This window comes from Varanus komodoensis, unplaced genomic scaffold (assembly GCF_004798865.1).
Source record: "Varanus komodoensis strain SLA01 unplaced genomic scaffold, ASM479886v1 scaffold67, whole genome shotgun sequence".
NCBI classification, from domain to species: Eukaryota; Metazoa; Chordata; class Lepidosauria; order Squamata; family Varanidae; genus Varanus; species Varanus komodoensis.
This window is the reverse complement of record NW_025336308.1, coordinates 1069548-1084008: the sequence shown is the minus strand read 5'-3', so window position 1 is coordinate 1084008 and position 14461 is coordinate 1069548. Positions and strand designations below refer to the sequence as shown.

Below are 14461 nucleotides of genomic sequence, written 5' to 3'. Positions count from 1 at the left end.
ACAGCAAGACTGCCTGGAGCCCTTACCCTTCACTGTCCTGAAAGGAAACCCAACACTGGAAATTAGTACATGGAATTGTGTGTCTTCAAGTGAATATTTTTAGTAAGTGAATCAACCTGCATTCAAATCTATTTTTCCAAGGCTTGGGGGAGAGATAAGGATCATCATTCCAGATTGCTCTCAGAATTTAAGAGCAAACTTTCCCTGCTACAGGTACGAGGTTATCCAGAGCAAACAAAACTTGAAACATAAGTTTTAGAGAAAATCATTCTAAAGATACTCTTTCCAACAGCTACTTTTCTGGGTTAATATACTGTTGTTTTTAAAATGTTTGATTATGAATTCACATTCACTGTAATCTATACCTGTCTGCTCAGAGATAAGCTGCAGTGAATTTACAGAGAGAATTGTAGCCGGGGGAATTTTCACTAAAAAGCTGCTCCTGTCCTCAGACAAGCAGCATTCGATTATTTAGAAAATAACAGTAAGTTTAAAGTGACTTACTTTCAATATTTTAATTTTTACATGTCATACTTGTGAACTGACTTCACCCCCAAAACATCTAGGTTGAAATTGTGCTTTATATGTGTACATACATATACTAATTTGGTTGCATCCTGTTACTAAATCAATCAGTAAGTCTCAGGTGGGTTGTGAATGGAAGAGTCTGTACTTGAGCTCAAATTCAGCTTCTTTACTTGAATTAATTTATCTGTCCTGAAAAACAGGACCATGCCAATGCTATCAAGGTGAAATGTTTGAAATAATTTTCCTCATTCTAACTGGCTGGCAGAGCAAAGCATAGCAAACTGCTTCATTAAAAGGTGAAAGAGTTCTGTACTTACAATATTAATATTATCAGACAATGACGGTTCTTCCAAGGAGGTCCCGTCCTTTACTGAGTCTTTGTGTGTCCTGATACTGTAACAGAAAAATGACACGACCATCTCTGCATGATGTAAATGCACTCACAATTCGCCTCAGTGGCTCCTTTCTAGACCCGCATGCTCTATCAGCTCCACACATACATAAGGAAATTGTGTTAAAAGAGTAAGTGGCGCCGACAAAAAGCCAACTCGAAGGGGCTTACCTGAATGCTCAAATCCCAAACTGCGTGCACAAAATTGAAACTAAAACCATGAACTTAAGGATAAAGCACGGGAACATTCAGCCGCAGCCTGGCATTTTGCTCCTGATACTTAAAGCTGAAGATTTATATGATAGTGCAACGTGGGTGAGGTTGAGACACAGTCAAAGGTGTGCACAGAGGCCAAGTCCCGGCCAGGAGAACCGCCCCTTTGTTCCGCCAGAATTGCATGCATGTCACTCCAGCAGCGCTTTGATCATAAAGCGAAAATGCTCTTCCAGTTACTTTTGTTTGAACTTTGTAGCCGCTCCCAAATAGCAACATAAACAGAAGAAAGCAACTCTGGTTCCTCAGGCAAATTCAATATACCATTAATTTGTCGGATACTAATACAGTCTTTCTCCTCTTAAAAGTTCCAAACTATTTTGCCAGTCAAGATAGCGCATTCCATGACCTACATTTCAAATTGGCTTCTGTACCCACATTGATTCTATCTATGTATATTTACCTATATCTCAAACTCATTCCCATAAGTGATTAGATCTGTGAAATTGCCCTCGGGGCAACCTATTGCCCAAGTGTTATTTATGTGACAATGCGGATATCTTTACCACTGGTTTGTCACATTTTTCCTTTTTCCGAGAAGACATACCCAGACTCTGAGACATAAATTTTAAATGTCTTGGGTAGGAAGGATAGTTTAATCGTGTGTAGAGCACAGTCAGAACCATTAGAAACAACGAGAGTCTTTGCAAATTAAGTCAATGGGATATGGCTGCAACATTTGATTTCCCTGCTGTTGGAGAATTTATTTTTCTCAATAAAGAATTTGGAATGTAGCTTGGCTGGTGTCAGGGATAAGGAGAGAGAAACCTGTAAAGAAGGAAGACAACATGTATATGTTACTGGGAAGGTTAGACAGCTGTGTCAAATGCTGACATATGATTTTGTTTCCTTTAGAAAATCGTTCCTACATGAGTGCTAGTTTTTACGACTTTAGCAGAAATCGCATTTCCAGGTTTAGGGAAGTTCTGTAGGCTTAGAAACAGAACACATTTTTGGCACGCTGGAGGTTGCAAGAGCAATCCAACATCGTTAGGTAAGAATGGAAAACTCCCTGTATAGTAGTCATTTTACTATGAGATAAACACAGACATAATAATGACTCAGTTGTCTGACTATTTCAGATATCTTCTTATATTCTTACAGATCTACATTTTCAGGGTTTCTTTGGAATACATTTACACTCATTTTTGGAAGAGAATTTTTAAGGAAGGATTATACAAAAGTTACCGCACTATTAAAACCTCCAGTTATTTATAATGTAACTGGAGTGATCCAATAGACAGGCGATTTGGTGACCATCTGCTTTGATTTCCAAAAGCATTTTGACAAAGCCTCTCACTAAAACTTGCCAAGCAAACCTGGTAGTTCCGGAATAAGACAAGAGGATCACTAACAAAGGACAGAAAGCAAAGAGCAGGAATAAATGGTAAATTTTCCAATGGGGGAAGATAAACAGGTTCCCACAGGGGTCTGTACTCAGACCTGTGCTTTTTAACCTGTTTATAAATTATCTGGAATTACGAGTGAGTGAAGTGGCCAAGTTTGCCGATGACATCAAATTATTTAGGGTGGTTAAAAGAAAAGGGGATTGCAAAGGGTTCCAAATGGATATCTTCAAATTGAAAGAATGGACATCAAAATGGCAAATGCAGATCAAGATAATCAAGTGTAAAATGATGCACATCAGCACAAAAAAACCCCCAATTTCAAGTACAAGTACAAGTTTGTTTGGGATCTAAGCTGTCATGACCGTTCAAGAAAGAGATCTTGGGGTCTTGGTAGATGGCTTGATGAAAAGATCTGTATGAAAAAGGGCAAATGCCATGCTAAGCATAATTAGGAAAGGAATTTTTAAAAACCTGCCAAGATCATACTCCTCTTATGCAAACCTTTGGTGTGACCACACTTAGAGTAACTGTGCACAATTCTGTTCACACCACCTAAAAAAAGAATATTGTAGAGCTGAAATGGGTGCGGAGGAGGACAAGGAAAATGAGCAAGGGACTGGAAAAACTCTCCTATGGTGAAAGGTTAGCCAATGCTCTTTGGGTGGTTAACGAAACGCAAAATCAAACGAAAATTTAAAAGACACACACATGCACAAACATTAATTCAAAAGAACAGAACCAGAGTAACAATCGCTCAGTACAGAAGCCTAGCAGCGGTGCAGAATGAAATGGAATATATTTTAAAAGTTGAAAAGTTAGATGGTCAAAATAGAAAGTTCTTCACTAGGCACTGAAAAGAATATAAAGTAGGTGCCAAGAGTACCTCTTTGGGGGGTTTTATTCCAAAACTGGGGTGCCCCAACTGAGAAGGCCCTCTTCCTGGTAGCTAGGGTGCAGGAGAAGGACCCCTGGGGATGACCTCCAAGGTACATGCTTGGCTACTTTCTGATCCAACATGCCTCTTTTTATGTGATCATTGGCGATGGCCATGGAGACGTCTCTCTCTCAATAATCTTTCTCACAAACTGAAAACGATTTAACAAAAGAAAGCCCTTTGGATTTTGGCACCCCTAAGCTCTGCATCTATGCCCTGTTTCCCCAATTCAGTTAAACAGAAGGAGCAGCTCTCTGTGTTTCCCAAACTTCTTTTTTTTTTCGTTCAACCTCCCGTGAAATAAGCAGAGACATTCAGCTGCACAAGAGAGCCTGTCAAGCTGAACTTTGGGTCCTTTGGTTCATACATCAGGACCGGGTAGGTCTGGGAGGATGCTGGAGTGAAGGGAACATCTTGAGCTCCCCTCTGGTAATGGAGTAATAAGAATAAATAGACAACACAATATTAAAGTGCCTACTGTTTAACCATAGCCCTTTTGAAATAATCCATGCCCAGATACTGTATCTTACTATGAAATGACAACATACATCAAAAATACTCTTCTTTGTGCACTGGATCCAGGACACATGTCGTGGATGATCTCAGCTTTGCTGAACTGGAGGAAAAATACAAAATAGCTTCAGCATCTACAGCATCGCTGTTTTTAGGCACGATGACCTAACGCCTCCCTAAGCTTAGATGAAATGTTGACCAAACCCTCATTTCCCTGCCAAAGTACATTCACTGTGCAATTCCATGCCTTATTTAAATGTGCTACAGCTTACAGCATCTCTCTAGCATTACATTGCATCCTAAATGTATTGCCCATCTCTCGTTTTAGAGTCCACAGTTTGTGATTTGGTTGCTGTCCCAGATCTCAGCTGCATCGTATGTTAATTCATGGGAACCCATAAAATTAGGTGGTCTCACTGGAACCAGAGAGCTAATGAAGTCACTCTGTCTTGCCCGTCTGTCCCACGGTGACAGGGCAGGAAGATGCTAGATTGTGATCTCTTCACGATCTCTAGGAAGTGTTTCTGCCTCCCCGTTGTCTAACAACCCACTCATCCTATTAAGTCATGAAATTTAATGCTTGGAAGAAAAGCGGGAGTAGGTTTTTGGGTGAAAGGGCTCACGACTTTAGTCTTGATATTCGGCAGGGCTGATTATGTCCTCATTACGCCAGCCAGTTCCATAATACGTCCACCCACCTAAGCCACTCCTTTGATAGCTGGCTCTGATCAGAGTTGTATCTTGGAAAATACAAAGTATATCCTGAAGACCTGAAGTCTGCTAAGCCCAGTGTTAATTTATGTTGAAAAAACTTGTTTCTCATTTGGATCGCCATGTAGATCACATCTTGAGGATGCTAAGCTTATACTCATGAGATAAAGGTGTGTGTGTGTGTTTACACGTGTGTGTGCAGCGGGCGTCCTCATTTAAATTCTTGAATTAGCATCTGATTCTGAATGCCAAGAATTTGTGTGTTTGTTTCATCTTGGGGCCATGGGGAAAGACTGATGCCTGTGTGAACGATTTAGCAAATTATGCAAATTTAACAAATTCTCCAGCACCTTCTCAAATTTAATATACATGGGGATATCTGCATCTCAAAGGCCAAATTTACATGTTTCTTGCTCCCTGATTTCAGATGAATTAAAATATTTGAGTTGGTTCCAAGTAAACGATGACATAAGTACTACCTGATACCTGCTTCGTGATAAATATTATCCATTATCCTCCACCTTAAAGAATCTCTGTTTTTTATTATCTCGTAAGTAGTTACAGGCTGTGTTTCCTGTCTGGCTAAGGGAATAGATCGTACAATTTATTTTCCAGCATTCATGCATGCTATGTTGAATCCATTTTTTTCAAGCATCCTCTAGAATACTGGATATATTCAGCTGGTTGCATGAGAGGAAAAAAGGTATCGTACCTGTCCTTCAAGCTACTTGCATTTTGGATGTGCCGCCATGGTAACAGCTCATACAAACTAGATCTTACTGTTTTGCATTACAAATAGGCATGCTATGCGATGAAAAAATGCATACGTCACTAAATCTCTCCCAGCAACTGAGCGATTGTCTCAGAGAAACATTTTCTTACACAGTGTAGGAAATAATCTCTCTATCTAGAAATGACAGGATGACTCACTTTGTTTGCAAAATGATACCATTTTACTTGGAACTTTGTCATAAAAACATGGGGACACATCCATTGACATAGTCGAAGGAGCACTCGGGAGCTTATTTATTTATTTATTTCGATTTATATCCTGCCTTTTTCCTACAAGGGGCTCAAGGCAGCTTACATCTTCTCCTCCTCCATCTTCTCCCCACAACAACAACCCTGTGAGGTAGGTTGGGCCGAGCGTCTGTGACTGGCCCAAAGTCACCCAGTTGGCTCCATGGCCGAGCGGAGACTCGAACCCAGATCGCCTGAGTCCCAGTCCCGTGCTCTTCACCACGACACCACACTGGCTCTTATGAAACATACTCTTCCGCACCCTGGTGTTCCACCTTCTCCTCACGGCTGCGCACATCCCCTTAGAAGCCCCCCCAAACCTACCAAATACAAATGCAGAAATTATGGCCAGGCCTGGTTATTTAGAGTCAGTGCAGCGCAGGGCCACAAGGATGGTGGCCGGATTGCAGGGAAAGCCGTATGAGGCGAGACTGAGGGAGCTGGGTCTCTTCAGCCCGGAGAAGAGGAGACTCCGAGGGGATCTGCTGGCGACATGCAGGTATGTGAGGGGGTATCACATGGAGGTGGGTAGAGACCTGTTCTCCCCTGAAGAGGAGGGCAGGATGCGCTCCAACGGAGCAAAGCTCAGGGAACCAAGGTTCAGTTTGGATGCCAGGAAGTACTACCTGATGGTTAGGACCCCGAGGGTGTGGAATGGGCTTCCACGGGAGGTGGTTGAGGCCCCATCGGTGCGGGTGTTCAAGGAGAGGCTGGACGTGCACGTGGTGGGCATGTCGTGAGCAGAGCCGGCTGGAGCCAGGGGTCAGACTAGATGGCCCGGGAGGCCCCTTCTGCCTCGCGCTGTCTCTATTTTGAAAAGGATTCCTTTCCCTTGCTTGTGGTGTGAAAGCAGCTGCAAGGGCTTTTGCCCAAAGTGCAGTCATGCAAAAAGGGGGTGGAACTGGGATGGCGCGCACACAAATACTCCTGCAAAACAATCGAGCGCTGCCAGGGATGGCGTTGGCCTAGAGCACAGAAATGGCTGCTGTGGATCGGCCTTGGCACTAAGCGAAGGTCTCCAGAAGCAGCTGATCTTATAGTTCTGTGCCGATGATCCCATCTTTCCTCTGGATTAATCGAAGCAATTAGGCATGTAATCAGGGCACGTTGGCTGGGATACTCAGAACTATCCCAAGAAACACAAAAGAGGAGCATCTTACAGTCTTAAGACCATGCGCCATTTTTAAAAGAAGACAAACGAAAGAATGGAAGTGTGCCCTGCATCCCATGAAGACTTGTCCACATGTGCCTGAAAAGCACAAGCCAACAGCTTCCCCAGGCTGAGGCAGTGAGGTGTCTTTACTCGTATGAGGGCGAGAAATACCTCACAGCACAGCACCTGTTGGCTTGTTGCCGAAAGCAGGGCCATAAAATTGGCAGTGCTGGAATGAAGAGCGCAAATCTGTAAGCCAACACCACACACACACAAGATATAAAGCTATGCAATGAAATTAAAAGTTCTGTGAACGGGCATTCATGGAGAAGCCTGCCGAATATTTTGGGACATTTTATTTGTAGGAATCAGAGGTTGGTGCCCATGCGAAGACTCGATAGTGCCGTGAGAAAACTCACCTACAAAAGAAATGAAATTAGGGAAGGAGTTGTGGATCAAAGTTGTGTGCAGGGTGGGGAGCGTATAAAAGAAGGGAGGGATAACAGCCACCACTGCAATTTTCTTTTATGCCATCCTTTACCCTCACACCCCTAAGGGTCAGATCCAAGTGCGATCTTAAGCTGTAGCTACTGAGGAAAAACAGGAGAGGTTGTCGCTGGAGGCGCGGAGAAGAGGAGCAAGGTAAACACTTCTGTCCCCTTAGGAAGAGCTCCCCTCTTACAGAGCGATCTTTTCTTTCTCCACTCTAACCTTGAAATAGAAAGAATCCTTGCCTTCCATGTGTTTGTAGCTGGCAAACGTGCCGAAAGCAACACTCCAGGCAAGTTGCGGGAAAAGCCATGCGGGGCCTTTTCTCTGCTGTGGGGGTTTTGGATGTTCGGCCCCCAAAACATGCTTCTGTTCAGCACATTGTGCACAACTATTTGCAAGTATTAGTGTAAAATTTTTAAAAATCTCAAACGATCTTCCTAACTTAGTTGTGAGTACAAGGGATTTTGACAGGGAAAAGTATTTATTTATTTATTTATTTATTTATTTATTTATTTTTCAATTTATATCCTGCCTTTTTCCTACAAAGGGCTCAAGGCAGCTTACATCTCCTCCTCCATCTTATCCCCACAACAACAACCCTGTGAGGTAGGTTGGGCTGAGAGTCTGTGGCTGGCCCAAAGTCACCCAATTGGCTCCATGGCTGAGCAGAGTCTAGAACCCAGATCGTCTGAGTCCCAGTCCCAGGCTCTTAAGCACCGTACCACACTGGCTCTCACTGGTAATTATGAAGGATATGTTTATTCCCACACCTCTGGCGTGGCTCTTGGGGGACTACAGATGATCCTCAGCACCACACATTTTCGAGTGCAGAAGTGCTGACCTTTTCCTCTGCCATAATCAGAGATGGGACACTCTTTCCTTTCGTGTGGCATGACGGATAGCCTTGACCTGAGACCCTTCAGAAAAGATGGTGCTGTTGCAATTTCTACATTCTCTGTTAATCTGCTGGAGTCTAGAATTGTACTTTTCCTGATGACTTAATGAACTCCCACGCTTGTGCAATTCGTGGTATTGTAATGCTGGATGCAAATAGAATGGCAGGTTGTTGCTTTCTGGAAACTTTGGGTTCCCAGTGGGCAGTGTGACAAGGAAGGTCATGGGCTCTTGGGCAGTGAAGGCATCCAAGATGCAACTGGCAGCCATCTGAGAGGAATGGTTTAACTTGGAGTCCTGCACCGAGCAAACGGAAGGACCTGGTGGTCCTCTGACCCCTTCCAACTCTACTGTTCTATGATTATATGATACTTACATCCCTGCCTTTTCCTATCAACTGGCTTGGATGCTACATTAACGCTACCGCTATGTGCTTCTGGGCTAGATGGAGTTTTATCACATTATTTACTTTGAAAGGAAAACAACACCAAGTGCTTAAAGAAGATGGAACTTGGTGCTAAAGATGTTTACTTTGCATTGATATAACTTCTACTGAACTTAACATGTCTTCCAAGTAATGACTGCTCTCTTAAAGGTGTTACATGAATGGCAGCCAGTATCTTAGGGATTAAAAGTAAAAAGAAAAAGAGAACTGGCTATCAAATAATGTCGTTTTTACTCTGGGCTATTATCTCCAAGTTTTACAGCTGCCATCTCTACTCTTTACATACTGGTTTTTATAAGTGATCACAATTTGTTGACTAAGAAAAATGACTAGTAAAACCTGACTGTAATCAGTTAATGTAATCTCGTTGTAACAATACACCACTTCATAAGCACCTGAGAGGCCAAGGCCACGGGGATGGCTTTCTGGTTACCGGAGTAACATACAAAGAAAACAGTATGAAAACACGAAGTAACTAACTTCTACGAATTAAAGTTCTTATTCTTGCAGTGCACAACATGGTATTCCTGGCTGTTGCGTTGAGTTGGTCACAGCTGAAAGAGGATGCTTTGGTCTTTGGTCACGGCGCTGATAAAGTGATAAAAATAAATATTCGAAGCTCTTGCCTCGATTTAGGGGTGGGTTTTGCAGATTTGGCAATGATAAAAGAAGCAGAGCAAATGTGCTAAAAGTCTGAATTGACACGGGGTCGTTTTCCTTTAGCTGAGGGTATGAAGAGTAGAGTCAATGGACTTGTTCATACAACATGTTAGCCCAGGATGGGCTATTTGATGCGCAGTTGGGCTGCTGCGAATACAGGGAGTGTTTTTGAATATTTAACTCCTGCTTGGAGGTGACTGCATTGTGTGAACGTTGTGCTTTTTGCAAGGATTAAACAACCCTCCGAAACCCATGGTCAATTTTAGTTTATAGGAGGGTCGTTTAAACCCCGCATTACACATGCTTGCTTGATTCACAACAGGACAACCCTTGAATGGGGCCGGATAGCAAACCTTGCATTTTAAAGGTTTACATCACCACAGTGAGTAACCCGAACCTGATCATTCCGTGATTCTACTCACTTTACCAGGCAGAGACTATCTGGACTTCAGATGTCTAAGGCAACCCTGAGTGGCTAAAAACAATTCCCTAGCAAGCCTCTCTTGGGGAGAGATTCTTTCCTTAATGAATTTTAAGGAAATTTTAAGGAGAGTCAGTGTGGTGTAGTGGTGAAGAGCATGGGACTGGGACTCGGGCGACCTGGGTTTGAGTCCCTGCTCAGCCATGGAGCCAAGTGGGTGACTCTGGGCCAATCACAGACCCTCAGCCCAACCTGCCTCACAGGGTTGTTGTTGTGGGGATAAGATGGAGGAGGAGAAGGATGTCAGCTGCCTTGAGCCCTTTGTAGGGAAAAGGCAGGATATAAATTGAAAAATAAATAAATAAGTAAATTTTAATTATATTTTAATCTTCATTGTAGAGACAGCTTAGGCCTTATTTGAAATACAATAAAAAGAAAAGCAATAGTGGAAAGACATTTGCAGCAGAAAATAATGTTCAGGAATGACAGTAAAGCATATCTTAAACCCAGAAACCAGAGAGATCCCCAACCTGGTTGCAACCCTGCACGAACAACTGTTTTGGACTGGCATCTAAAACCATATTGTGGGAGCAGCAAGCGAATGCGAAATGGACTTTCAGCAAGTTGCCACAAGAGGAAAAAGCACTGAATACACCCCATGAGGGCCGGTCAGCTCTTTGATGATCTCAACAGCTGGGCAAGTTCGGACTGAATCATATGATCTTTCAGAAATCCAAGGCCCAAGCTGTTTAGGGCATTACAGGGCAAAGCTCTCCTTCACACCGCACTAAAGGGACCAAGAACGTTCGCCTTACCGGTGGAGATCTTGACAGGGTTAAAGATGTTAGCAGTGCAGAATCGCAGGGCGAGTGATGGGAAGAGATCGCTATTCCTTCCGCGTCGATAGCATTTGGGAAACAGAATCACTCAAGGAGAGGATGGATTGGGCTTGGGTTTCCAGAGATTGCTTTCCCCCTTACTTTTAGCAGTGAAAAAACAACAGTTTGCATCAGGGTTGAGGTTAAAGCCTCTTTCTCCTCTCAGGTTGATGCCGATGTCCATTAAGTTCCAAGAGATGAGTAAGTAATTCAAAAGAACGCGTGTGTGTTCAAATATTAAAGAGCTTTCTGTCACAAGATTTAACTGAATTACATCCTCCCAAAAGGCAGTCTGCAAAAACCTTGAAAGCAATACAGTGACTACTGGAAGTTAAGATGGACTTCTCGGGAACAAATCATGCCAGACTGCTCTGATTCTGTTTTTGATTGGCTAACCTCCCTAATGGAACATGGGAATGCTGTGAACATGCTCTATCTTGACCTCAGCAAAGCTTTTGACAAAGTACCCCGTGATCTCCCGGTTAGTAAACTAGCTAAAAGGGGGCTAGGTGGCAATGATCAGCGAATCAGCTTTTGGGTACAAAATCGGATTCAAATATTTGGATGAGGAAGCGCAGGGAACAATTACCAGATATTTAGGCGATACAGAACTGGGTGGGATAGCTGATAACCTGGAAGACAACAGAAACCTCCAAGGTGATCTTGATGGGTTGGAGCACTGGGCTGAAAACAACAGAAGGAGATTCGATAAGGGAAAATGCCAAGTCCTTCACCTCAGAAAAAGAAACCAAATGCTTTATTACGAGATGGGGGTACTTGGCTCAACAAGACTGCAAGTGAGAAGGATCTTGGAATTGTCGTCGATCACAAACTGTGAGTCAACAGTGTGATGTGGCCGCAGATGGGGCAAATGCTATTTTAGGCTGCATTGATAGAAATATCACTTTCAAATCCCATGAAGTACCAGTTCTCCTTTACCAAGCACTGATTAGGCCTCATTTGGAATAATGTGTCCCATTCTGGGCACCTCAGTTTAAGGAAGACGCAGGAAAGCCAGAAAGGGTCCAGAGGAGGGCAAGAAAAATGATCCAGGGACGAGAAGCACAGCTCTGTGAGGGAGGTTGGATGAACTGGGCACATTTAGCCCTTAGAAGAGAAAACCAAGGGGAGATACGATAGCACTCTCAGTTCGTAAAAGGCTGCCTCAAAGAGGAAGGTCAGGATCCAATCCCATCCCATCCCAGACTGGACTAACAGGCTCAAGGTACAGGAAGGCAGATTCCAGGTAAAAACGCAGGAAAAAAAGCCTAACTGTTAAGAGTAGGATGACAATGGAACCAATGACCTAGGGAGATTATGGGCTGTCCCAGTTATTCAAGGATAAGTTCTCTAATTAACTATGCTTTCACATTCCATCTGAACTTGGAAACTATGACAATTGGTAGGTGCAGAATGTAAGTTTTCTTATAATTTTTTCAGACTTAAGGAAATTCTAGGAATCATGGATCTACTCAGCTTGAAAGGCTGAAAATAAGGGATCCGCTTTCATTCATTCATACACACACACACACACACACACATATATAAATAAAATAAACTGAGCATAATGCCATGGCTTCAACCCGGCCCCATTCAGCATAGCCAATGCCACTCTTTGGAATATCATGGAATCATAAGGTTAGAAGAGGTCCTTGGCCAGGACAACACCCTGGTCAGTGCAGGAATCTAACTTAAAGCATCCCTGGCAAAGAATACCCCCCAGCGGGGTATTTCAGTGGGGCTTGCTTTCAGCCAAGTGTGCCTAAGATTGCAATTCTAATTAAACAAGTCGTAGATCTGATCACTGCTGGAGAGTCAGATAAGAACAAAACAGATCAAGGCAGTGTTGTCTTCCATGAAGCATGAAACTGAAGGGGCCATGAAATGGCTAATTGGGCGCTGGAAGAGCAGCAACAGTCCTGAATAAAGGACGTATGGCTATATATTGGACAAGAGAAACACTATTTACCAATATCTATAATAAGTGCCTTTTCTTAGAACAGACTGAATTTCCTCCTGCAAATTGGCTGCATTCAGTACAGACACACGCGTACAACCAAGAACAGCTGTCTCATTATTTTTGAATGCCTGATTTCATAGTGGAATCTGCAAATTAGTTGACAGATGTATAAAATCACATGAACAGTATTCATGGAACTCCCTACAGTATTTCCAGAAGCACTTCGTATACATGCTGTTTAAAATATTTCCCAAGTACCCTGAATGCATCAAGAACAGTTAAAATTCCTAAATCAATGGGCCATATATTAATAGGCTTACATATCCAGAATCCACTGAGCACTGTTCTGATGTTTCTTAAAGCTGCTTCCTACTCAGCAAAACTCTCCAACCTCCCTAGCGTTGCGCAGCCAAGGAGAATCTCCCTCTGACAGCTCCCATTGTCCAGGGAACCAGCAGGCACTGGGAATGTGGATCCTTTCCAGTGAGAGAACATTCTGGCAAAAGGGGGATCAGCCTGGTGGGCACATCACCCAAAGAAGAGGAAGCCGCCGGACAGTTTGCTTACCCCCCTTGGCCCTCCCCTCCCTCCTAGAAAGAACACACAGTTCCAAAAAGCCATTGTCCTGGGCCTGTGGAACTAAGCCTTTGCTCCAGGCCAAAGACCAAGGGATCTGATGTGTGTGTGACTACAATCAGAGGTAAGGTGCCTTGAGGATTAAGTGATCAGAAGGTGAGATCGAAATCCCCTTAAAAAACTAAGTGCTGCATTCATAGTTGTGTTTAGAGTAAACCCGTTGAAATTAATGGGACTAACATGTTATGACTCAGACTTAAGTCCCACTAATTTCAGGGGATCTACTCTAAGCATGATTATGAACTGTAAATATTATGCCTTCTGATCACAATCATTCATCCCAGTTCCTGCTTCTCTGTCCATCACAGTCCTCAGTCAAACCCTCTATTTTTCCTATTCATTTCAGAAATCATCAAGTTTTAAATGTGGAACAGCACACAATCAAATTAAGAGTGCAGTCCCGTGTTTGGTTAGACCGAAAAGCAGTTTATGCTCCCCAACATTTTCCAGACAGCATGCTAAACTTTTTTGGTCTAAATAGGCAAAGGTATGGCCCCTAATTTATTCTAAGTGATTGAAAACATGCCTATTAATCTATGATGTACACAATGCAGTCCTCATAAATTCCCTTATATTGACACCATACTAAAGTATATTTCAAGGAAATGTTAACAATGAAGTTTATCAAATCATACAATTCTTAGCTTTTTGTTTTTTTTTGATGAAATTTCATATTCCATTAATCTGTTCTACTTAGCTTGGAGCTTACCCTGTAGAAATAGGTATTCTTTACTCCCATGGTGTAATCTTTTTCAAACATCCACAGGACAATCTGTTGAATCAACATAATCTCTAATCTGTAACATTTAATCTTGCAGCTGTGTTCTCTCTCTCAATCTCTCTGGTTATATAATCTGCCTCGAGTGCACATTTGACCAAACAGGAAACATTTTAGTATTCGAGGATGTTTTTAAAGCTTTTGTCATTCAACCCCAACAGAATTTTGACAGTTTGCTAGCATGGCCCATGTTTAGTAGCAATATGCCAGTTACAGTTACTGCATTTAATTTGAAGAAAAAGCCAAGTTTAGCAAGAATTTGCTTTGCTTATGATCACCATATTTTTAGAATGGTAATACTCTTCCCTTCATGAAGAAATGAAACATGCTAACCACTAAAAATATGGATATAATACTGCTAAAATCTGAGCAACAAGATGTATCTCTTGATTCAGTGATGTTATAACTCTTGATCACAGTTAATT

At 42.6% G+C, this 14461-nt stretch overlaps 2 protein-coding genes across 6 annotated transcripts in view; one reads left to right on the top strand and one right to left on the bottom strand.

The window, feature by feature from the left end:
• The window catches only part of FBXO22 (F-box protein 22), a 40378-nt gene extending 34608 nt beyond the window's left edge, over positions 1 to 5770 (top strand). The window contains exon 9 of one of the 3 annotated variants that reach the window (XR_006416639.1): positions 5 to 59. Coding sequence is in view for 1 of the 3 variants with exons in the window: in XM_044450605.1 (XP_044306540.1) it covers positions 5 to 41 (37 nt within the window). In the remaining 2 variants the exon portion in view is untranslated. Of the gene's footprint in view, positions 1 to 4 lie in introns of all 3 variants that reach the window. The other 2 variants (XM_044450605.1, XM_044450604.1) reach the window with 2 other exon arrangements.
• The window catches only part of NRG4 (neuregulin 4), a 57745-nt gene that overhangs the window by 18023 nt on the left and 25261 nt on the right, over positions 1 to 14461 (bottom strand). For all 3 annotated transcript variants that reach the window (XR_006416642.1, XR_006416641.1, XM_044450608.1), the window contains one exon: positions 846 to 921. The gene's annotated coding sequence lies outside the window, so the exon portion shown is untranslated. The remainder of the gene's footprint in view (positions 1 to 845; positions 922 to 14461) is intronic.